The sequence below is a fragment of the Meleagris gallopavo genome, chromosome Z, assembly GCF_905368555.1.
Source record: "Meleagris gallopavo chromosome Z, MGAL_WU_HG_1.1, whole genome shotgun sequence".
In the NCBI taxonomy this organism is placed as follows: domain Eukaryota; kingdom Metazoa; phylum Chordata; class Aves; order Galliformes; family Phasianidae; genus Meleagris; species Meleagris gallopavo.
This window is the reverse complement of record NC_139435.1, coordinates 22,466,214-22,489,991: the sequence shown is the minus strand read 5'-3', so window position 1 is coordinate 22,489,991 and position 23,778 is coordinate 22,466,214. Positions and strand designations below refer to the sequence as shown.

Here is a 23,778-nt window from a genome sequence, read left to right as displayed (position 1 = left end):
CTCAGGAAACCAGCGTCCTGTTCATGCATTAAAAGCCTGCCTCCTTGCAGTTACCCAAATCACGTTGTGCTTCTGCTGCTTTGGAACATGGATGAGCTTCCACTCCATCCAGAGGTTACCAGGCAAGCACAGCAGTAAGCATTATTTCATCATTTCTCTGTACAAATGCGAGACTGCAAACGTGGAAAGTTTCCACAGGTATCTATGCCACTCTCATGTCTCCTAGATTAGATGCAGCTAGTTTCGTCTCAAAGATTTTATTCCTTCCCATCTCCTTAAAATTTCGGGTGGATATCCCCACGTATTTGGGAGACGCGCTGCGAAGCAGGTCTCTTGAGAGCCTTCCTCACATATGGGCATCTTACGCGCTCGATATCCCCAGAAGACTCCAGGAGAGCTACAAAGAGCCCCGGCCCTGCTGCAGCTTCCCCACCACACCGAGTCCGGGGCAGCCGGGCCTGACCGCCCGCCAGCGCCGAGCAAGGCAGGGCCCCCGTCGGGAAGCGGAGACGGATCCGGCACTCGGCGCGCTACAGCGGACAGAGCTCCAAACGGCGCTCCGCAGCCTCGCTCGGCGCCGATGGCAGCGGCACCCGCTGCCCGCTCCGCCCGCCCTCACCCCACCCCACCCCACCCCGCCCCGCCGCAGCCCGGCGGCCCCGCGAGGTGCTTACCCCATGGCGGCCGGCGGCGCCGGGCACCGGCGGTGCCGCGCGGGCCGCGTCCCCGGGGCGCTCCTCGCCGCGCCGCGCCTCGCCGCGCCGGCAGCTCCGCAGCCCCGTGGCGGCGGTGGGTACGCTGCGCTGGGCTGCCCGCGCCGCTCCGTGCAGGCCCGGGGGTCGCGCCGCCGGCTGGCAGCGGTCGAGCCGAGCCGAGCGGGACCGCCCGCGCCCTACGGAGCGCCCCCCGCGGGCCGGGCTCGCATGGCCGCCGGCCCCGCCGGGCGTCCGCAGGCAGCGGCTCCGGCTCCCGAGCGGGCGTGCAGTGGCGACTCGGTGTGCGGACGGGTCCCCAAACGCGGGCAGAAAGCGCTCGCCTTTTTCCGCGCGGGGCTGGCGGTGGCTCCGGCGCTTCTCGCCGGGCTGTGCGCGGTCACCGAGCGCTCGGCGCGCCTCAGAGGCGGAGCGGGACGGGGCGGGCGGTGCGCGCAGGGCTCCGCGCCGCCGCTCCCCCTAGCAGCGCGGCGGGCAGCCGTGCATCTCCCCGAAGCGGCAGAGCGGGCCGCGGCATAGGCATCGGGCTCCCGGCGGCTGGCGGCGGGCACCGGGGCGCCGCGCTCCGCCCGCCCGCCCCCGGCTGCGGAGACGCGGGGCGCCGCTCCTCCTTCCCGCGGCGGGTCCGCGCCTGGCCGTCACGCCTTCTTCTGCGGCGAGCGGGCGGGCATCGCGCTGGGGCGCGGCGGGACGGGCGCTGTTAGCGGGCGGAAGGGGCGGCAGCTGCCGGGCCTCGCTTGCTCTGCGGCGGGGCCGCGGGCTCAGACCCGCCGGTGGGGTGGGATAGGATAGGGGGAAGGAAAGAGGGAGGGAGGGAGGGAGGGAGGGAGCGGGCGGGGGGTGTGGAGGGGAGCGAGCACCGCGTCAGGCGGTGCCCGGCTGCTGCCAGCCGCTGCCTGCGGCCGCCCGCACCCCCGCCTCCGCCTCACACCTCTGCCGCCACCCGCTCTCGCGGCGGGCAGGCGCAGCCCGCAGCCGTCCCGTCGCCCCGGGGCCGGGACAGGAGCCGAAACGGGAATAAGGGTAGGAGCGAGAACGGATCCGGCCGGGGCCCTACAGCGCCCACAGCCCGGTAACCACCGCTCGCGGCAGCACCCGCTCTCTCTGCCTCCATCCTCCGCCGGGGAGCTTTAAGTAGCGCACGTCACCGCGCTCCCCTACGCACCGACGTCACGCACTGCTCCCGGCGCTGACGTCACCGGGTGCGGGGGATGATGTCAGAGCGGCCCGCGCCGCCGGAAGCGCTTCTATAATAGGGAATGGCGACGGGGGGTGGCGGCGGGCGAGGGTGTTGGGCTCGACGCGGTGCGGCCGCCTCCGTTCACCTCCCCGGGGCGCTGGCGGCACCCGCCCGCCCCCGCGGCGCCGTCTCCGCGGCAACGCCGCGCCCACCCACGGTGCGGCGGAGGCGGCCCGGGTCCGGGGCGGCGGCAACGGCATCCCGCTACCGGGGCCAATGCCTGCGGGCGGTCTGCGAACTGCCCGATCCCGACCCTGATCCGCGAGGGAACCGCACGGGCATCCCGATATCACCAAAGGACGGCTGCCGGCACGGCTGTGCTGGCGGAACAGAGCGGCACCGCGAGCGCGCCCGGTGCGCTGCTTTTGTCCGTGTCTCTCTGCGGTGCCGTGCAGCGGGTAACGTGTCCCGCTGCACCTCACTCAGCAGAGCAGCCCCGATACTCCGCGTCCCGCCGATGGGCACCCGCCTGTCTGTATCAAGTGTAACCGCTGTTAGGCAGGGCAGCAGCGCTGCGGGGTGGGACGTGTCCTGGCCTCTGCTCTTCCACAGACAGGTTTCCCTGTCCAAGAAAAGTTGTAGCCTCCCCAAGCCTACTAAACTACAATGTTTGTACAGGAAGATGCCAGTGAGGTACAGACATCAGCCCCCCTGCAGAAATGTCAGAAGATCTAGGCTTTACCAATGGATTGGGCATGGTACTGTGAAACACAGCAAAGCAACGATGTGTTTGTACCTGCTCCTCAACAGAGGATTTTTACTACAGAGAAAGAAGTCTCCCAGAAAGGGGCTAGAATGGAAGAGAGGACCTACTCTACCTCCCTGGGTGAAGGCAGGCACTTCCAGAAGTGGCTGTAGTTCATACATGTGTGTGTGTGTTACTGATCCTTGCCTCCACATCTGACCTACAGAAATTATAGCCATGGGATGAATGGAAATGAAGCAAACAAGTTAAATAGCAAGGGAAACCTCCCAAAAAAACTAGGCACAATAAACCTTGCATGAATCATTTGTGCCCGCAGCTTTCTCCCTGTGAGGCACGTAGCATCACAAGGAGAAACCAACAGCTTCTTCAGTTTTACATTCGTTACAGTAACTCATAGCACAGAGTGAGGCCTCAGCACTAGGGCAGCTGCAGACTCAGTGGCACCATCCTGAGGTTTGTTGCGGGCAGCACTCCATATGCAAGGTTGTAATTAATCTGCTTTGTCTTTCTGGATGGCTATTATCATTTTCTGATTGGTTTTGTGTGCTCACTCTGAGGTACATGGAGTTCAATGTATGTTCCGCTAAAAATCAAGCTAGATCTATTAACTTCTAGATCTAATAGCTAGATCTAATAGCTATTGGCAGCCTCAATTGTTATCTGGAAAAAGACAAGATCCACACCAGCTCTTTCTGCCACCTTAGAGCGGTGATGAGAGTGAAATAGACTGTGATCAAAATAATTCAGTCTAGACAAATGTAAGCAGCATGCAGCTTATAAATATATTCCTTGATGTCAAGTAGCAAGGAGTCTAGATTGATTAGCTTCTAAAAGGCTTTCATGACATTTTACATGCAGTAACAGTGGGTCAAGAGCAAAGGAATGAAGGCTCTAAATTCATAGACGACTAGGTGTTGCGTCAGTTTTGTTCTTTCAGCTAAAGCTCACACACTAATGAAAATGCTTTAGTATTTCATTATGTCCAAAGTGTTTTGTTTAGATATCACAGAGATAGCTCCATCTGTCTCTGCCTTTCAACTTGTTCGCATATTTGGCTTGCATGAAGTATTATGTTTTCCCACGGCATGGATGCAAAAACAGAATTCACTAAGGCTGAAGATAAAAGAAAAAATATAAAAGAAACCAAACTGACACAGAGCCCTGGGGGAAGAATTCTTAATGCACTCAAGAAGCAGAGGTGTGAGAAGATCCAGGGGCAAAGAAAAATTGCTATCTCCAGAAAAACTGTGGGGGGGATATCAAGAATGTATTCATTGACTGGTGAAATGTCCTATAAATTTCATACTCCTCTGTAAGTAATAATGTAAAAGTATAGGGACAGATAAGATCCTTCCTTCCATCCATCCGTCCCTCCCTCCCTCCCTCTCTCTCTTTCCCTCCCTTTCCCTCCCTTTCCCTCCCATTCCCTTCCTTTCCCTCCCTTCCTTTCCCTTCCTTTCTCTTCCTTTCCCTCCCTTTTCCTTCCTTTCCCTTCCTTTCCCTCCCTTTCCTTCCCTTTCCCTCCCTTTCTCTCTCTTTCCTTCCTATCCCTCCCTTTAACTCCCTTTCCTTCCTTTCCCTCCCTTTCCCTCCCTTTCCCTTCCTTTCCCTTCCTTTCCGTCCCTCCCTTCCTTCCGTCCATCCGTCCCTCCCTCCCTTTCTCTCTTTCCCTTCCTTTTCTCTCCCTTTCCCTCCCTTTCCCTCCCTTTCCCTCCCTTTCCCTTCCTTTCCCTCCCTTCCTTTCCCTTCCTTTCCTTCCCTTTCCCTCCCTTTCCCTCCCATTCCCTCCCTTTCCCTCCCTTTCCCTTCCTTTCCCTTCTTTTCTGTCCCTCCCTTCCATCCCTCCCTCCCTCCCTCCCTCCCTCCCTCTCTGCCTTTCCCTCCCTTTCCCTCCCTTTCCCTTTCCTTTCCTTTCCTTTTCCTTTCCTTTCCTTTCCTTTCCTTTCCTTTCCTTTCCTTTCCTTTCCTTTCCTTTCCTTTCCTTTCTTCCTTTCCTTTCCTTTCCTTTCCTCTTTCCTTTCCTTTCCTTTCCTTTCCTTTCCTTCCTTCCTTTCCTTTCCTTTCCTTTCCTTTCCTTTCCTTTCCTTTCCTTTCCTTTCCCCTTTCCTTTCCTTTCCTTCCTTCCTCCTTCCTTCCTCCCTAACCTCCCCTTCCCTCCCCTCCCCTTCCCTCCCCTTCCCTCCCCTTCCCTCCCCCCCCTCCCCTCCCCTCCCCTCCCCTCCCCTCCGCTCCCCTCCCCTCCGCTCCCCTCCCCTCCCCTCCCCTCCCCTCCCCTCCCCTCCCCTCCCCTTCCCCTTCCCCTTCCCCTTCCCCTTCCCCTTCCCCTTCCCCTTCCCCTTCCCCTTTCCCTCCCTTTCCCTCCCTTTCCCTCTCTTTCCCTTCCTTTTCCTCCCTCCCTTTCCCTCCCTTTCCCTCTCTTTCCCTTCCTTTTCTTCCCTCCCTTTCCCTCCCTTTCTGTTCCTTTCTCTCCCTTTCCCTCCCTCCCTCCCTCCCTCCCTCCCTCTCCCTCCCTCCCTCCTTCCTCCCTTCCTCCCTCCCTTCCTCTCTCCCTTCCTTCCTTCCTTCGTTCGTTCGTTCCTTCCTTCCTTCCTTCCTTCCTTCCTTCCTTCTCTTCCTTCCTTCCTTCCTTCCTTCCTTCTTTTCTTCCATGTTTTTTTACTATTATCATTCCTCCACATCTGACTGAGCTATCTCTAAGCCTTAAGCTTCCCCTCAACTACATCCATTTACAGTTCTGATCGCTTTCCAGGTTGATTTGGTTGAATTAACATTATCTGTCACATGGAGAAAGCCTTTGTTTATGCTTGTCAAGATAACAGAAATCACCTCTCTGTCTTGCCTACTCATAAATTAATTTAAGAAAGCATGGTGACAACCATCAGCTGAGTCTGAACTGCACATGCAACAAGGCAGGAGATTAAATAATACATACATATTGTGCCATTAACAGAATTGATACAGAAGTGATCACCTCATATTGAAGACTGAGGATATATAATACAGAGAAATTAAATGGCGATGTCTAGAGGTACAGCTCTAAGTTTCTGCTGTTGCTTTAGAGTGCTTTTCTTTGTTTGTCTGAAGCACTATGGTGGAGGCAGCCTTGAGCTGTAGAACACTCTGCCTGATGGAAACCATCAGCAGGTCAGTGGCTGTAACTCTCTGTAAGAAGTGCCACCATGAAACAAGAGATGGATGGCTTCAGGCAGAGGAAAGCACACTATAGTGTGGTAGAGAGGCTGCTGTTTGCTGCCATGAAGCAGCATATTCCTGGCAAGTGTATTCATAGGCAGCAGCCAAGCTGCCAAATCTCTTCTGACACCACTGCCCTAACTGACCAACCAGCTGGGGCAATGCTTGTAAAGCTGGCAGCAGCACCAGTATCTCTGAGAGCAGTGTTGTGTTGAACCTCCTGGTGCGATACCTATAGCAGGAAAAAAGCAGATGGCTCAAGCTCAAGCCTGCTAAGTACCAGCATGGCCACTGGCATGGCCAAAGTCTTGGAACAGCAGCAGAACAGAGCTAGAAAAGCAAGAAGCCCCACTATGGGTCTGCATTTTGACTAACCTGTGCATTCTCCATACAAAACCATATCTGCATTGGTAAGCCACATATTGGTTATGAGCCATCATTCCTGTGGAAAAGGCAGACATGCTTGTAACACGGAAATCCCATTTGAAAGATTTGGTATGCAATCTCTTCTTGGTTCTAGTCAGCACTTTCAAGAAAAGGTATTAAAGCTGTACCAAAACCAGACAGATGCTAAAGATATTTAGGGAACTTGAGAGCAGTTATTTGAGAATTAAAAAAAGAAAAAAAAAGAGATTGGCTTCTTCGGTCTATCAAACCAAAACGTGAAAGAACATAGTCTTGTGCTCTCCAAATATTTTGGGTGTTGTCAATACAAATAAAGGAACAAAAGTTCTACAGAAGGGCAAAGGAATAAAAAGGCATAAACTTTCTCCTAATAACTTCTGGCAATCCAAAGGATCTTTATTTTCAAAAAACGGGTGGCTTGAAGAGTAGCCTTCCAAAGTGCAAAAACAAAAGAAGCAATGACTGGAGAGTGGAGAGAAAACCACAGGAGCAAGCCTTCCCTGATTCCAGGTGGGAGAGGTGATGGTGGCTGCAGGGACAGAGACATCCTCCATTGGTTTGAGCCTGCAGTCACCACCACATCCAAGCATCTGGGCTTGGGCACCACTGCTGCTCACTTACATCAGCTGCTGTTTGATTTAATACCCAGAGTTTGTGCATTCCAAAATTCCTAAGGAAGTCAGAGTGTTCATTCCCTTTGAGAAAGAGGGAGCAAGCACCTCACACTGTCCTCACCTTCTGAAGAATTGCTATGGTGCCGTATCTCTTCCTTCCTCCTACACTTTCATGCCTTGTCCTTGCCCTGCTTTCTCCTGTCTAACCACAAATCTCTATCCCCACACACATGCTTCTTTCTGTGTGTGGGATCACTTCTCCATCATATTCCCTTACAGAATCTGTCTTTAACTTATAAATGAATTGGAGAAAAGATGGGAATACTGTAGATGGTATCTTCTTCCCTGAACTCAAGCTTTCTGTCTGTATTTCCACCAGCCCAGAAAAATCTTCACTGCCATATCAGGTGGCCTGGAGGGATTCTGGAAAAAATTATATTCACCATTTTTCGTCTTAGAATCCACTTAGAAATAAACTAAGTGTTCCCTTGTATTCAAGGAAATGCAGTACACTGAAATTAGGACTAGGTTTGTTTTTGAAAGCAACTGTATGACATAATTCCCTGAGATGCCTTATGGTCCAATATTTCTCAGTCCTGCTGCCGGTGTATGCTGGTTTTCCGGCACCCACTTCGAAGATCTAATTGTCTTATCACCAGAAATAGATCACACATCTCCTACACAGCTCTGTGGCTCTACACCCCTACAGAATTTTTTTTAAGATATTGAGCTCTGAGTAATGCTTTCATTTCTTAGTCAGGGTTATCAGTGGCTGCAGTTCCTTACTATATTTTTTGACCATGGAGAAAGCACAGCTTTTGCTAGCAGACTGATTCTTTCAGCATTTCATTTCTATTTATTCCACATTTACCTAGATACATTAATGAACTTGCTTCCCAACACTTTAAGGTTTGGGGTTTTTTTTGTTTGTTTGTTTCAATTTCAGCTAAAGAGACTGAAAATACTGTAAAACAAACAAACATTTTTTGCTTATGAGTTTTGAAGTGCTGCAACAATGGCACTGTGGATCTCAAACCTCTCAAAACAACATCCCTTTCCTGACAAACTGTACTTGCACACACAGAGTCTTCTTTTCTACTGCTCTGTGGGTCACATCTGAGAAACTACATACATATAAAAGTGTTTCTCAGTCATATTTTCATTGACAACAATATGATCTCTGTTTTCATGAAGTCATAGCAATCATATGGCTCTTTTCCTCTCATTAGAGAAAAATATCAAAGTCCTGCCAAACCAGACTAACTTCGTTTCTAGTTGAGTTCCTAACAAATTCCAAATTTCACCCATGATCTCTGTATCTGTTCTTCCTATTACTCTCTCTTTGCAATAATAGCTTGATATTTTTAAGATGATTTCACAGCTTGAAAGCTTGTAGTATATAAAATACTCATTTACTATGAGATTGTATTAGAGTAATTAGCTTCTGATTTCTGCAGTTCTCTTTTTCCACTTAAAAAAAAAAAAAAGTTCTTCTAGAAGTTCTAACAATAGAATCTCTATCAATATTTGGGGAGGAGAGGGGGGAAGGAAAAAAAGAAAAAAAAAGCTTAATTTTTCTGCCTGAGTATTTCTTCTTAGAGATGAATTCTTCTGAGACTTTGAGAATCTTATTTGGATAAAATTATATTCCCATAAGGAGTCTTTCCATAAAGACATTGGATGCTTTCAACTATTTCCAAACAGTTTTCATGCACCCAAACTTGGACAGCTGCTGAGAATGAAATCCTACACATCCATTATCTTATCCATATGAGAAAGTTTCACCCAGGCTTCCCTTGAGAACATCTTCATGCAGTGATTGAGGAAATGGAAAATCGTCCAGGAATGTTCTGAGATGGGTGTTTTTTCCCCCAAATTTTAATCTTTTTCCATTCCTCTGCCAGTTGTTTCCAATTTCTACCATACTGACCTTGATTAGTATGACTCTTCACACACACTTGGGAAATTTATCTACAAATCTCTAGAGATTGCTGATTCTGTAGCTCGCACTTGAAAGAGAAGATGACTTTGAGATTGGAGCCAATTTTACAAAAAGACGGAACAGCACGTGACATTACAGGAAAACAGAAGTCCAAATGGAGACCATGGCTACTGACCAGAGAGTGAAATGGCAAGTGACTGAGTGGGATCCAGTCAATCAACGATCACACAGTCAGACGAATAATCTGATGATATAGGCTTGGAAAAATACCAAGCAGACAAACTGAGTGAAAAACAAATATGGGGAGAACCTATGGTGGAGGGAGGAAGGAGGGCTTCAGACTGGAAAGGTACTGAATGAAGAAGAAACTGGAAAGTTCCAGTCAAAAATACAGATGAGTCAAAAGAGAGGGTGAAATGGGGTGTTATGGAGCAGGCAGAACTGCTCAGATCTGATCACTGAAAGAGCATGAGAAGTGTGCTTAGCAGGGCAGGTGTTTCCTCCAGGTACAGTACATTAAGAACCAAGCATGCCATGTCTCTACTGTCAGAACACAGCAGCAAAACCCATGGGGTCAGTCTATATTTTCACCCCTGCCCGGTGCTGACCGTATAACAACTGACAGTTGTAAACTCTACTAGTTGTTCTGAACAGTCAAGTAATAAAGTAACTTGATTCTGCTGGTGACTCATGTGAGTGTGTATGATGCCAAAGGATGGAATTTGTCTTTTACAGTTCAAATTTTGTAAGAACATTTAGAGATTGTGCTGGAAGGCTCTTAAAAGTCAGAAATTCCAGAATTGAGGATGCACAGAAATGCCTCATCTTCTTCTTGTGCATATACATTATGATTAAGTTATCACATGACTATCAATACTGAATCACAGAATCACAGAATCATTAAGGTTGGAAAAGACCTCTAAGATCATCGAGTCAACTGTCCATCTACCACCAGCATTGCCCACTAAACCATGTCCCTGGCTACTACACCTTCCTAAACACCTCCACCACTTCCCTGAGCAGCTTGTTCCAATTCCTGACCACTCTTTCTGAGAAGAAATTCTTCCAAATGTCCAACCTGAACTACCTGTCTCATCTTGAGGCCATTCCTTCTTGTATTGCTAATTATCTGGGAGAAGAGGCTGATATGACTCCCACCTTGCTATATACTTTCTTGCACAGAATTCCCACTTCATTCAATGAATGGGGTAGCTCTGCTGTAAAGAGAGAGATCTGCAATGAAGGAAAACTTCTGTCTAAGAAGCATGGTCTACTCCTTTACTTGGAAAATATGCATTTCATGGAGGAAACAGCCTTTACCTTCCTGGAAGAAAAAAAAAAAAAAAAAAAGGCTTACACTGCAAAGCTGCAGAGTTATAGACAATTCATAGAAGCAGATCGTAAGTGAAAAAGAGGAAGAGAAAAGAAATAAAGGGGGAGAGAGAATGATTTTATAGATGTACTAGCTGAATGCTGTTTAAGAGAATCTCACTCCTCCCCGCTGTACTCCATTTGTAATTCTAGTTGAGGGGCTTTTTTAAAGTTGGTATGACTGCTATCCACCTCCTGGAAAAGGTAAGATTCTGGGAACACTAACAATTAGGATTGGTGTTACAGTATTTCTGTTTGAACAGACAAAAGGATGCATTGTTTCAACATAATGCATACTCCCACTGTGAATTAAAATTACAAATGTAACCTCATTTTTGCAATTTCCTAACCCACAAATAATTGGCTTTACATTTAAACTCCATTGGCATTGTTTTGCATAGTTCTATGTTTATGATTTATGGGAAGGTGTTGGGATTTTCCTTTCAACAAATCCGTGGAATATAGAACTCAGATTGGGCAATGTTACTGCTCTCCTATATCTCAATTCCCATTTTCTTCCATGTTTCATTTATTCTCTGTGCCTTGCCAGTGTATGCTCACAATTCTGCTCTTCTAATGATCTGAACAAGCTCTGTAATGGCCCGACGTCAGTGCCCGCTGTCTTGTTTCAACACCAACCAGTCACTGCTGGCCTCATATTTCAAAGAGTCCAAGAAAAAAATAACTTCCTCTCTTCTGCTGATGCCAAGCATCTCATCCTTTCCTTTCACTACTCTGCTTTGCCTTCTGTTGATCACTCTAACAGCTCATGAGCTGGATGGGGCAGTCAGTGCAGCAGTCTGCACGTCCCCACCCCAGTTCCCAGTCCTGTGACATAGCCTTGTGGCAGGTTAGCAAGGGACAAAGCATTGCTGCTGAGACTCTGCACAGCATCCTAAAACTTGTGATGCAAACCCAAAAAGGTGCTGTGACCTCAGGTGTTAAACCATTTCAGACCATGGGATTCTGAAGCTGAGTAAATTGCTTCTCTAAAAACCAGATTTTCCTCTCATCTACCCAGCCCACCTCTCTGAGAGAGTTCTAATGAAACAGGTGAAAGGGTTGTTTGTTTTTATTTATTTATTTATTTTATTCTTTACTTTCCATATAGTAACATGGTTGATTTTTTACCACCACCTTGAATTTTTTGAGGTTAAATATGCTTTATGGTAGTTATGAGTCTACAATAACTTGTGATTGATTAAAAAAAAAAAGTTCATTTTTCAGTTGAAAATGGATATGAGCTTTTTTAAAAATTAGTCTCTGTAGATATATGTTGTGGGCTGACCCTCTCTAGCAGATCCACACTCAACCAGTGGAGAAATTAAGTTTAAAAAGTTCATGCATCAAAATAGACAGAGGGATCACTTACACTATGGCCTAAAGAGACTTGACTTTGGGTACATCAATTTAGTTTACTGCCAAATAAAAATAAACTACAGAAACAAAGACAAAAAACTAAAACACATCCCTCCTTTCCTTTTTCTCAGGATCAGCTTCACTCCCAGATATTACACAGAGGAGCACAAAAGAGGAGCACAAACAGATGGAAAATGAGGGGCTGTGGTCAGTTCCTAACAGTCTGTCCCTGCTGTTTGTTATTCCTCAGACTTCTCCCCTGTCTGATGGGAGCAGCTATAAGAACAGTCTATTGGTAACAGGAAAAATACTGACAGAAAATGTCTGCTGAGACACTGACAGAAGATGTCTGCCAGCCCAGGAACTGCTAGCCCGGGAACCTGCCCTGAAAACCAGCCTTGTGAACCTGAAGTGTCCTTAGAAGGCACAGCTGGCATCTCTGAAGTGCAGCTGGGCACCTGGGAACCTGAGACAATATGAGATACTCTCAGTAAGCACTAACTCAAGAAGCTATTTATTGTCTAGAGTCAAAAAACAGTCAAAAGGTGGAGCAGCCTGGGAAAGGAGGAAATAGCAAGAGCTGTTGACTCTTTCAGTAGAAGAACAGCAGAACTGTCTGGGGAAAGTGAAAATTGGTCTGAGAGAATAGAAAATATCATCTGTTGGCTGTCCTAGGTGAAAAACAGAAGTTAGCAACAGCTACTGGCTGTTCTAGGTGGTGATGTTTGCTGACCTCCAATGCCTCTGTGACACAAAAATTACTTGTTTTCTACCCAGAATTGAGCCTTACTCAGAGACCTCTCATCACATGAACTTTTTCTATCAGACCTCTCTACAGACTGAACCTTCACTACATGGCTGACTTTAAACTCTGCAAGGAAGATCATTTTTGACTTTATTCACCATCAGTTGGCTCCACTCCCGGAATGGTTTTACGTATATACTTGCAGGGTGGATAAACCCTTTGATTGTGATGTTGCCCTCAGGTGGATTGCTCCCCACAGGCTACAAGTCCAGTCTAGGGTTGCTCCTGTGAGTGCTCCCCATGGACTGCAGCCTCCTTCAGGCCTCATCCATTGTTGCACTATAGAGTCCTCCACAGCTGCACGTGGAGATCTGCTCCTCATGATGCCCGTGGGCTGCAGGAGGACAGACTGTTTCTCCATGGGCCTCTCCAGGGCTGCAGGGAACTCCTGCTCCACACCTGGAGCACCTCCTGCACTGACACTGAGGTCTGCAGGACTGCTTGTGTCATGTTTTCCTCACACTGTGGTTCTTCACTCATTCTTCAGCTTGCTTTGACAGCAGCACAGCTGGCTGCCCTGAGTGGCTCAGCTGTGCTGTGCCCTGCAGTGGAGCCACTGGCGCCATCCGGAGCCATCTGGGCCCAACCTGGGGCAGATACACCCTCTCCTCACAAAGGCTGCCCCAGCAACACTCTCACTGTCTACATTAAAAATGATCACGATGGCTAGAAAATTTAGTGTTTTGGAAGACAAGTGGGCAGAAGGCTAAGCATTCAGTTGCTGCAGTCAGGAGATGATCAGTGTGACGATACCATGGACAAAGTCATAGCCATGGACAACTCATGCTGTTGCATCTCAGTAGTTTGCTCTCTGCAACTGCCTGAAGGGAGGTTGTGATGAGGTAGAGGTCAGCCTCTTCTCCTATGTAACTAGCGACAGGACTAGAGGGAATAGCCTCAATTTGCACCAGGGGAAATTCAGGTTGGACATTAGGAAATACTTCTACAGAAGAGTGGTCAGATGCTGGAACAGGCTGCCCAGGGAGGTAGTGGGGTCATCAACCTGATGGTTTTCAAGAAGTGGTTATACTGTGGTTATGCTCAGTGTTATACTGAGGGACATGATTTAATGGGGACTATTGCTGATAGGTGGACAGCTAGACTGGATGGCCTTGGTCTTTTCCAACTGTGGTGATTCTGTGATTCTGTGATCATGTTGATGAACTTGGTGTCAAAGATGTGTGCATTCTATTGTACTTTTTTCTAATGAACCATGCATTTTCTAAATGGCATCTTAAAAAAACTTTTTTTCTCTCTTACATTTTAATGGTTTTATCTGGACACATTCAGAAGATTTGTTCCATAATCAAGAAACTCCATGGTATGAGGAGGAAATATGTTACATGTTTTTTCTAAATTCAAAGAAAGTGAATTATCCACAAACAATAACACTCAGAGTCTTGATGTGTGCCTCCTTAATTGTTTAAAAATAAAGTTAATCATATTCTGTTGCCATTTTTGGCATTTGAGATGTTTCTTAGATGTGTCCTCATAACTTGCTTGCACCTCAATACCTTGTGGGCTAATCCTAATTTTTTTTATTTATCCTTTTGTCAATGGTTTACAGCCCAGTTTGGCCAGGTTCCATGACTAGTGTGGCAGGAGGACCCATGGACCCATGTACCGGGAAAGGGGCAAGAGGGAAAACAGGAAAATGTAGGAAGATGGGTCTGAAAACAGAACAGTGGCAATGATCTGAGGAGGAAAGTTAATTTACTAAATATGATATTGGAATACAAGATAGCAGAGTAGAATACAATACAATACAATACAATATAATTGGAATTGAAGCTAATAAATCAAATAAAATGAGAGAGTGAGTGTTCAAAAACCGAAGCTCTTACTCTAATGCTGACGGTGAGACAGCTAGGGAGCACACGCTGCAGAGATTAGCAGAGGGGACATCTGGTTTTATCTTCCCCTCTGAATGGAAAACAGAAACGAAAAGCTCTCTGGGATATGTAGTTCTCTTCTGAAACAGGCATCCCAAAACTATCGACAATCCACGGAACTGGAGCATTAACTCTTTAACTCCTAGTGCACTACATGATGTTATGATGTAGAATACTGATAACAAAAATCATAAAGTTGTGACACCTTTATTTATTTGCTTGTCCTCTGCACAAGAATGGTGTCTTGAAGTCAAAATCTTGAAGTATTTACTATATAATAGGAAAAGTAAAGCATACCAGCTACAGAAGTTACCAGACTCAATAGTTACACTCTAGCTAGATTTTTAGGAGTATGAAATTATTTATGAGTATAAAATAATCTTCATGTCCTCTCAAGAGGAACTAGTGTAATACTGTTTTTAGTACTGTGGATCTTAAAAAAAAAAAAAAAAAAAAAAAAAAAAATCAAGTGGTGAAAATTATAGAATTCAACACATTTATTTAAGCTTTTGGACATTTAATGCCCTCAGACTGCAAATGGTTAGATGCATGGACTTTCCAGTATATATGATAACAAACTATTTGTTTACCTGTGTACTGCACTGCACTTTGTGTTATTTTTGAGGGTAAGCAATCAATATGGTACTGCCTCAGTTGTTACTGCAAATATATAGAAATGACAGGTTTTCCCTGTCAATAACAGATAGGAGTTTATGCCATAGGAAGCAATGGTTTATCAAATCTCTAATATTTCGGTGTCTGTTTCTTCTTCTCTGTCCATTGATTATCACTGAGAAGACTCTGTCTTTTTTTACTCCCTCCCATAAGCTATTTATATACAATAATAAGATTCACCCCTTAGCCTTCTCTTCTCTGGCATAAGTAGACAGTTTTAGAATGGAGGACTTTGTTACTGTAGAGAAGTAGGTGCAGTTTACTCTTGAATCTCACCAAGTATTTAACAAAATCACTGAACGATTGGAGTTGGTAGAGCTGGACATGATCCAGTCCTACCCTCTTGTTCAAGCAGGACCACCTACAGCAGGTTGTCCAGGTCCATATCCAGACGGCTGGAGATGACGATGGGGACTCCAACACCTCAGGGCAACCTCTGGCAGTGCTCAGTCAGATGGAGCTGCCACAAAGACTGCAGTAGTCTTTGTGAGATACAGGGCAAAAGCATTTGAGGGTCTACAAATATTACGAGAGTGTGTTGTTCAGATACTCATCCTGGGATGTCTTGGTGAAGATCCAAAGGTGAGAGAATGGGATGAATCCAGCTGCATGATGGAGGAAGCAGTGTGGGCAAGAAGACTGACAATCCTAGGAAACACTGGCTTGGAAAGGGCACTGAAATATGTCCAGAGCAGCCTCCTGTTCCAAGAAGCACCAACAAGGAGGTTAGACCATGGATCACAGACCAAGGACCCACAGGCATCACTGAGTTCAATTTCTGACTCCACACAGGAGTACCCAAAATTCATACTCCATGTCTGAGATCACTGTCCAAATGTTTCTTGAACTCCAGCAGTTTAAGGTTATGGCAGGCACTGGGCAGCCTGTTCTGGTGCCTGACTACTCTCCCTCCCGGGTTCGGACCCTGTCCCCAGCCCCCAGCTGCCCCTCCCCTGGCACAGCTCCATGCCGTTCCCTCGGGCCCTGTCGCTGTCACACAGCGCAGAGCTCAGTGCTGCCCTCCGCTCCTTGTGAGGAGCTGCGGCCGCCATCAGGCCTCCCCTCAGCTCCTCTGCTCTGCGCTGAGCGCACCCAGGGGCCTCAGCCTCTCCTCATACATCTTGCCCTTGAGACCTTTAACTATCTTCATAGCTCTCTTTTGGAGGCTCTCTAATATTTTATTTCCTTCTTATATTGTAGCACGTCATGATTTTGGCTGGAATAAAGTTAATTTTCTTCACAGTAGCTGATAACATTGCTGTGATTTATTTTTTTTATGAAAATAGTGCTGATAACAGACCAGTGTTTTCAGTTGTTGCAGAACAGTGCTTACACTTAGTCAAGGACTATTCAGTTTCTTGTGCCTTCAGTTTCTTGAGCAACAAGTAGGGTGTACACAAAGAATTAGGAGGGGACACAGCCAGGATAGCTGCCATAAACTGGCCAAAGGCATATTCTATGCTGCATAGCATCCTGCTCACCATTAAGAGCTGGACAAAAAGAGAAAGTTGGACATTTGGAATGATGGCATTTTTCTTCCGATGAAATTGTTACACATAATGAGCTCTGCTTTCCCAGAACTGCCAGAACATCTGCCTGATAGGAAGTAGCAAATTAATTCCTTGTTTTGTTGTGCAGTCATGCACAGCTTTTGCTTTACCTAATAATCTGCTTTTATCTCAACCCATGATTTCTTGCACTTTTTCTCTTCGACCCCCATTCTACCTGTGTAGAATGAATGATCAGCATCTGCCTGCCAATGTTAAATCACAACATGCACTCAAAATTGCACAGTCCTCGAGGTGAGGCTGCACAGCATGCAGCAGATCATGGCAATCCCATCCCTCACCCACTGGTAGTGTTGGGCCTGGTGCACTCCAGAGTATGTCTGACCCTTCCAGCTAACTGAGCATACTGCTGGCTCATGTTGTACTTGTGGACAGGCAGAACTCCCAGATTCCTTTCTGCAGGGCTGCTTTGCAGTCTCTTGCTTCCCAGACTGTATGTACAACCAGGGCTGCCCAGCTGCAGAATACAGCACTTGCTCTAGTTGAACTTCATTAGGCTGCTGATTTTCTAGCCCTTCAATCTGTCAAGAATTCTGCAAGACTTCTCTACCCTTAAAGAGTCAACAGCTCCTTCCAGTTCAATGCCACCTGCAAAGTTACCCAGTATATCTTCAATTCATGCATCCAGGTCATTTGTGAAAACATCAGAGAACTGCCCTACAATGAAGCAGAGTGGAACCCCTTTAGTGACTAGTTGCCAGCCTGATGTAACATCCTTTGAGCTTGATCCGCCAGCCAGTTGTTCACCCGTTGCATTATGCATTTGTCTAGCTGTATGCTAGGAGGATTTGGGCTTCCTCCAGCCTGCTCTGAGAAAGCTCTAGGGATCCAGGGACGGGGCTACTAGCATGGCTACTCTTTATAGCATCTGCATTAGTAGGTCTTCAGGGCACGTTTCCTGGCTGATTATCACAAGGCTCAGACTGCCCTCTCCCAGCACTTAGAAGAGGGAGGGAGGCAGAAGCAGAAGAACAAAACATACAGAAGAGCAAAACATGCAGAAGAACAAAATATGCAGAAGAGCAAAACATGCCAAAGAACAAAATATGCAGAAGAGCAAAACATGCAGCAATTCTGGGAAACAAAATCATAACACACTCCAAGAAGCACATTGCTGAGATAGAACTAGAAAACATTTCCTGCAGACGGTTGTTCTTTGCAGTGCTGTTTATTCCAATTCAAGGTAACGCAGGAGCCGAGCACGCAGCAGCAGCATGCTGACATTTCTGGGACCCTCATCCTCGGGACTTGCTGGGTGCTGCGCTGCATTCGGCAGGTCTGGCTCCCTGAAGGTGCTGGGTGCAGAGATGCCAGAGTGCTCTGCAGGCTCCATTCTCTCTTCTGTGGACTGATCATTGATGTGACGCTGGCGCAGGTTGTAGTGCTGCTGCGGGGATCTGTTCCACATCCTCTCCCTGGCTGCATGCCTCTGGTGGTGGGTGAACGTGCTGAGCATGCACTGCTGGTAGTCACCGTCTGCTTGCATCGCACACAAGATGCGGTCAAAAGGCAGCCTGCAGATTGGGCACACAGCATTGATGGCAGCCCACTGCCAGATACAGCTAAAGCAGAAGCTGTGAAAGCAGGTGGGCACGTGGGCAGCATGGCAGATGGCATCCAGGCAGATGGGACACCGGTTGTTTGCTGCCTGATCTGGCCCTGCCTGCTGGAGCTCGCTTGCATTGCCCATTTCCGCAGAGCCACTCTGCTTCAGATCCTCCTGGGTGTTTGACGCCATGCCCGCCAAGAGAAATGTTCTAAGCAACTTTTCTTGCACTGGGAAGAGAAAAGCAAAGGAAAGCTCATAAAGCAGCTGGAGAGAGGAGGGATGGGCACCCCAGAGGGTGTCCTTGCAGCTGTATCCCTGTGAGCCATCCAGCTTATCTAGGCTGTAGACACAAAGTCAAGTTTGCAAGGGCACACATGACTGAAAAAGAAATCAATAAAATTGAAATGAATGAAATCATCAGATTGTACCAGTAGAAGTCCTGGTACAATCATCTTTGTTGAAAGAGCCACTAGCTCGTTCAGATTAATAGAAGAAAAGATACTATATAGACCAATTAGCAGTCTATCTACTCCTAATTCAGTCTCCAAAAATGGCAAAAGGAGAAGCTACAAAGGAAGTCTGCTCACCTACAGTGGTTCTTTCACCCTGCAGTTCCCTATCATCTGCATTATTTTTGTTAAGGGAGTGTAAATCTTCCTGGAGGATAGAGAAGCTGAAACAAATAAAATATTTTTAATTTTCCTTTTAATTTCCAGTAGTCATATTCTAATATTTCATAAAATCAATTACTAACATATCAGTGATTATTTGCAGGCTATGATTTTGCAGGAAGTTTGTACTGACATACAGCAGCGGTACTTAATGGAGTCCTGTACTAGGATTAAAGTGTATGAGTTTTAAGATCTCAGAGTTTTCATTTGAAGTTCTTCTCTGCCTTACTAAGATCTAATTTTGAATTCTTTTTTCCTTGTAACAGTTTCTAGCAGTGGCTGTAATTGTTCTTTAAATGTCAAATAACAACTAATATTTCACTGCCCAAATTATATTAGTTTATCAATATATTTAAAGCCTGATTTATGACTTTTTATGGGGCAGTCCTCAATGGCAGTTGTAGATACAAAGATTTTACTTTAGCTGGACATCATGGCCACCTATTGCAGTATTTATACATCCTAGAAATGTATTTGCTATTAACCAAATAGTGCTGCCAAAAGTGCTACCGGCAGGTTAAGAAATAAAAATTAATGAAGTGCATTTTATCCTTTTTTTTTTTTTAATACTACTTTGATTATAATCTTCCAAGCTTTAATAAATGTACTGGAAATTTCAATTGCAAAAGTGCCCCCTCCTGAAACAGATTGTTCAAGATACCATATTAATTGCGATCATGAACAGAGGACGTCATCTGAGTAATGTACACTTTTCAAGATAAAATACTAAAGAAGTTAAACTACTTGCTGCCAGGTCTCCTGACCTGAGGTTCCTTATGTTCAACATCTTTGCAATTCTTGCATATTAACTGAGGAAATGACTAATTTAAAGAAGACAAAATTTCATAAAAAAATTGCCATTTGACAGGCAGATAATGGAATTGAGCAGGGGAAATTCAGTTCTACAGCCTAACCAAAAAATTGTAGAGATTTTATACAGTTCTATATAAAACTGAACTATCAGGAAAGAAAACAGAGTAGAAAGAGCAATACCTGTGTTCTTGGGAAGTACAAGATGGAGTTCTAGAGGAAATAATGCACATTTGTAAAGAATGAATGCTGTACTTTTATGCTTTGCTGAAGAAGCATACCATGGTCATAGTTAAAGTACCACTTACATTCTACCTCCTGTCAACTGCCTGCGTTTTCTATGATTTTGATCTTCTGATGATGCTCCATAAGGTGATAACCATATTGTACTATTCTCAGAAAAAAAAAACACTTAATTCCTTGGCTGGTAAAATAGCCATAGTAATGTTTTCTGGATACATATCATACAGTCACTTTAATATCAACATGCAAGTTATTCCCATGGAGTCAGCATAGATCACACCTGGTTTCTAATGTCTGCTGAGTAGCCAATGCAATTAATATGTATTATAGATAGCATTTGATATCATTAGAATTCATATAATAAAAAAAGGGCACTTATAATAGAGTTGTACAAAGGGAAAAAGTTATTAAAATCAATAGCATACTACCTACTTAAAGGTGTACAGTTAAGGTTTCCACAGCAACCTTAACTCTGCACTTCCTGCCTTTTGTATCTTAAAAGCTCAGCTTCAATGTTGCTTTAATATACTATTTTTCACTGAATATTTTTACCAATAGAAGGATTATTTTGAAACCTGACATTTCTAGGACTCCTAAAACTAACCCAGTTTGAACATCAACATAAATTATTTAGAAGAAATTGTACTAATACATATCTCACAACAATGACTGAGCTTCAGGCTGGTGTAATGAGTATGTGAGAGCCTCTCTACAGGTAAGGTACTAGCAACTTCTCTTTGGAGCTCCTCTTTGTTTTCTCCTCAACTCTGGCTGAAAAACTACCTGTCCTAAGTAATTAGATTAAAACTGATTAAAACTGATGGCAGGAAGGAATATGTCTGCAAATGTAAAATGGGAAACATTTGATCATTTGAATTATAGCTCATTAAAGAACTTATACCATGACGGTTTTGAGTAAAAGAGGCACTTCAGATTACTGTTGCAGTACGTAGAATTGGTCGTTTTGAACCTCTAACTTTTGATTGGTCTTCTGTTAACTGATTCTGGCAAGAGTGTGCATGGGCATTCCATACACACAGATACCTGCCTGTTTCTTCACTGCTTACACTTCTATAGCTTAATAGAGGCTTGGGTTTGCAAAGTCAAAGGTCCAACTCCTTAGATGCTGCTCTACTCAAATGCTAAGTAAAAAACACATTTCCAGTTACTTCTATGTTAAGGCTTCAGAGGAAAGCCTTGAAGAAAACACATACATACGTACTATAAGGTTTATGATACTTTTTATATTGAACAACAGGAATATTCAGATTTCTTGAGTAAAAAATCTGAAACTATAGAACATTTTATTTCAAAGTTTTTACAGAACATAGAAATGTACTGTATTCTGCCAAGTATATTTAAAATTTGGCAAACTTCACAACAGCTTTTGTGTACAGAGGCCTATAATAACCAAAATAGTAGTGTTTAGTGGTTTAACCAGGAATGCAACTGAGCAACACACAGCTGTTCAATCCTGCCCTCCATAGTGGAATCAAGGAGAGATTCGAAGAAGGTGAAAGTACAAGAACTTGTAGGTTATGATAAGAATAGTTTAAAAAGGGGGAAAAAAAAAAAAAAAAAGAGAAAAGATTAAAATACAAAGCAAGTAATGTGCTATATGATTGCTTACCACCACACGACTGATGCCCAGACAGTCCCAACACTGCAGATCTCCTCCTGGCCTATTCTCTCTGGCTTTACAGTTCCAAAAGGTGCCAAACGGTACGGAACATCCCTTTCACCAATACAGGTCAGCCGTCCTGACTCTGCTCCCTTCCAGCTCCTTGTGCTTCCCCAGCCTCCCACTGGCAGGACTGTACCAGAAGCTGAAATGTCCTTGGCTCTGTGCGGCCCTGCTCCACAACAACTGAAACATCGGTGCGTTATCAACATTGTTCTCAGTCTAAATCCAAAACACAACATCTGCTACAGACACATCAGCACACATTTTTATCACTAAAGGCACTAGAGAATGTTTTTCCATAAAATACCATCATCACATATATCTGAGTGACCAAAATTAGTTTTTAAACATGGAAAAAAATGAATCAAACAAAATGAATGTTCAGCTGCATTGTCCACAAAGAAGTAAGCTACCAAAACCAGACATAAAAATGGAGACAGTAAAAAAATGTAACACAACAGAAGTGACCACAATGGTCTTTTCCAACCTCAAGGATTCTATGATCCTGTAAAAAAAAGAACAGCTCTCACAATCTCTCAATATCCTGCAGTGCTAGGAACTGAAGACAGCAGGTAGCAAGTAGTATTTTCTTTGCTAGCCCACAGTAGGCCACTCCCAACTTGCTCAAACCTCAGCGTCCTAGTTGAGGCATTCAGTACACTCAGGTCTAACACAGATATCATACTTAATGTCTCTATAAAAAGCTTAGTTCTTTAAGAAAGAAAAAAAATTGTATCTATCTGTCCCTCCATTTGGCTATGCTAATATCTGCATGATGTTAACCTAATGGTTAAACACTGTTTTCAGATCCATTAACTTGAAATGGTCATTTCTCACCCACTGATAAAAAGACCAACTATACCACAGAGAAATGTCTACTAGACCTCTGTAATATTCAGTGTCCTTTGTAAAAATCTGACCCTGAAGAACTGGCTTATCAGGCAAAGCCCTTCAAAGCTTTACTGATTAGTTTAGGACTTGGGAAACATCAGTATTTCTCCAGGGCTATGATGGATTGAAAAAAAAGCAAATAATGTGAAAGCATAGTTTCGCAGAATCAAATCTGCAGAATCAAATAATATCATCCACTGTTTTCAATCAAAATTCAAGACTTATTTTTTAAAATTTGTATTTATTTGCATAGCAGAGAAAGCAGCAACATTAAGGAAAATACAAAACTTAGAACCTCCCCTTTAAAAGAAGTTGTATTTAAAGGAATCCAATTACAAAATTTACAATTTTATATACCATTCCAATATCAAATCACTGAAATCATGCAACTGTTAGCAAATACGGATATTAAACTAATGTGCATGGCATTAACAACCTTAGCACAACGGCCTTGATTTTATTATGTTGGGCCACAACATCAGAGGCAGATGGTGATGGTACAGCAGTAGAAGTTGAACCTTCTTACAAATATCCTGTTATATTTTCTAGTTGTGTGACAGATGGCAACAAAGAGGCATTCCGACAAATTGGCATCTGACATGGAAGGGCATGCGGAGCAAAGGTGTGTCACTGAATTCCTCCATCTGAAAAATGACATCCATTGATATTCACTGACACTTGCTGAGCATTTATGGAGAACAAACAGTGGATGTGAGCACAGTGAGGCAGTGGATGGTGTGTTTCAGCAGTGCTGACAGTGTGTCACCTCCACAGGCGCAGAGTTTTACAAGCGCAGCATGATGGCTCTTGTTCATTGCCGGCAAAATTGCATTCCTCATGATGGTGACTGCTGAAAAGCAGTGTTTTGCAGCTGAGATTTTCCTTTATTAAACAGCATTATTGTGCTCTTTGTATCTGTTGGAGTTTCCATGGAAACAAATAGGAAGCATTACTTTTGGAGCAACATGTATGTTGGCTTGCATAGTTACTATATATTTCAGTGTCAATGTCTATGGTATACTCACTGCTTTTCACTGCAGATTGTGTGATATGTATACAAGTATATAAAACCTTACTGTAATAAAGAAATACGTCACCTTATTTCTCAAATAAAGAGAAAGTACATACAGGCATAACACAAAAATTATTAAACCTGGTTCAACATTGAACATCAGAACTAGGCTGTCACACAATGAGAAAGATGTAATGCATTTGTCTAATTAAAAACAAAGAACAATAAAAGAGCAACACATTAATTTCACCTTCATTTATTTGCAAACTTTTGGATCATGTTTTTAATGCAGTAGATACTTACATGGACACCTGCCAACCCATAGCAATAGATTTGTGTACACCTGACTTAAGTTCTTTGCAGTATTATTAATATCTTGTATTGTTTTCCTGAGAAAAGCTGCTTTTTGCCTCATACATAAAATTTATTTTATACC

General features: G+C 44.9%; 2 protein-coding genes and 1 long non-coding RNA gene across 4 annotated transcripts in view; 1 reads left to right on the top strand and 2 right to left on the bottom strand.

Moving 5' to 3' along the window:
- The window catches only part of HOMER1 (homer scaffold protein 1), a 93,524-nt gene extending 91,959 nt beyond the window's left edge, over window positions 1–1,565 (bottom strand). Inside the window, exon 1 of the mRNA XM_085213676.1 lies at window positions 675–1,565. Within this exon, the coding sequence (XP_085069802.1) occupies window positions 675–679 (5 nt within the window). The 5' untranslated portion in view covers window positions 680–1,565. The remainder of the gene's footprint in view (window positions 1–674) is intronic.
- LOC146542165 (uncharacterized) lies at window positions 1,521–13,816 on the top strand. Its single transcript, XR_014880530.1, has 2 exons — window positions 1,521–1,785; window positions 11,674–13,816. It is a non-coding gene; the product is annotated as an uncharacterized LOC146542165 (long non-coding RNA).
- Window positions 13,817–14,043: 227 nt separating this feature from the next.
- Window positions 14,044–21,728, bottom strand: LOC146542164 (uncharacterized). Of its 2 annotated transcripts, XM_085213678.1 has the most exons (3): window positions 21,386–21,728; window positions 18,619–18,704; window positions 14,044–18,258 (listed from the first exon to the last, which is right to left on the bottom strand). In XM_085213678.1, exons 1-3 carry the CDS (start codon window positions 21,676–21,678, stop codon window positions 17,651–17,653), a joined length of 987 nt encoding a protein of 328 aa, XP_085069804.1. In that variant the 5' UTR covers window positions 21,679–21,728; the 3' UTR covers window positions 14,044–17,650. The 2 variants fall into 2 exon arrangements, with proteins under 2 accessions (XP_085069804.1, XP_085069805.1); XM_085213679.1 differs by lacking the exon at window positions 18,619–18,704 and having other exon boundaries at window positions 21,386–21,475.
- Window positions 21,729–23,778: the final 2,050 nt, after the last annotated feature.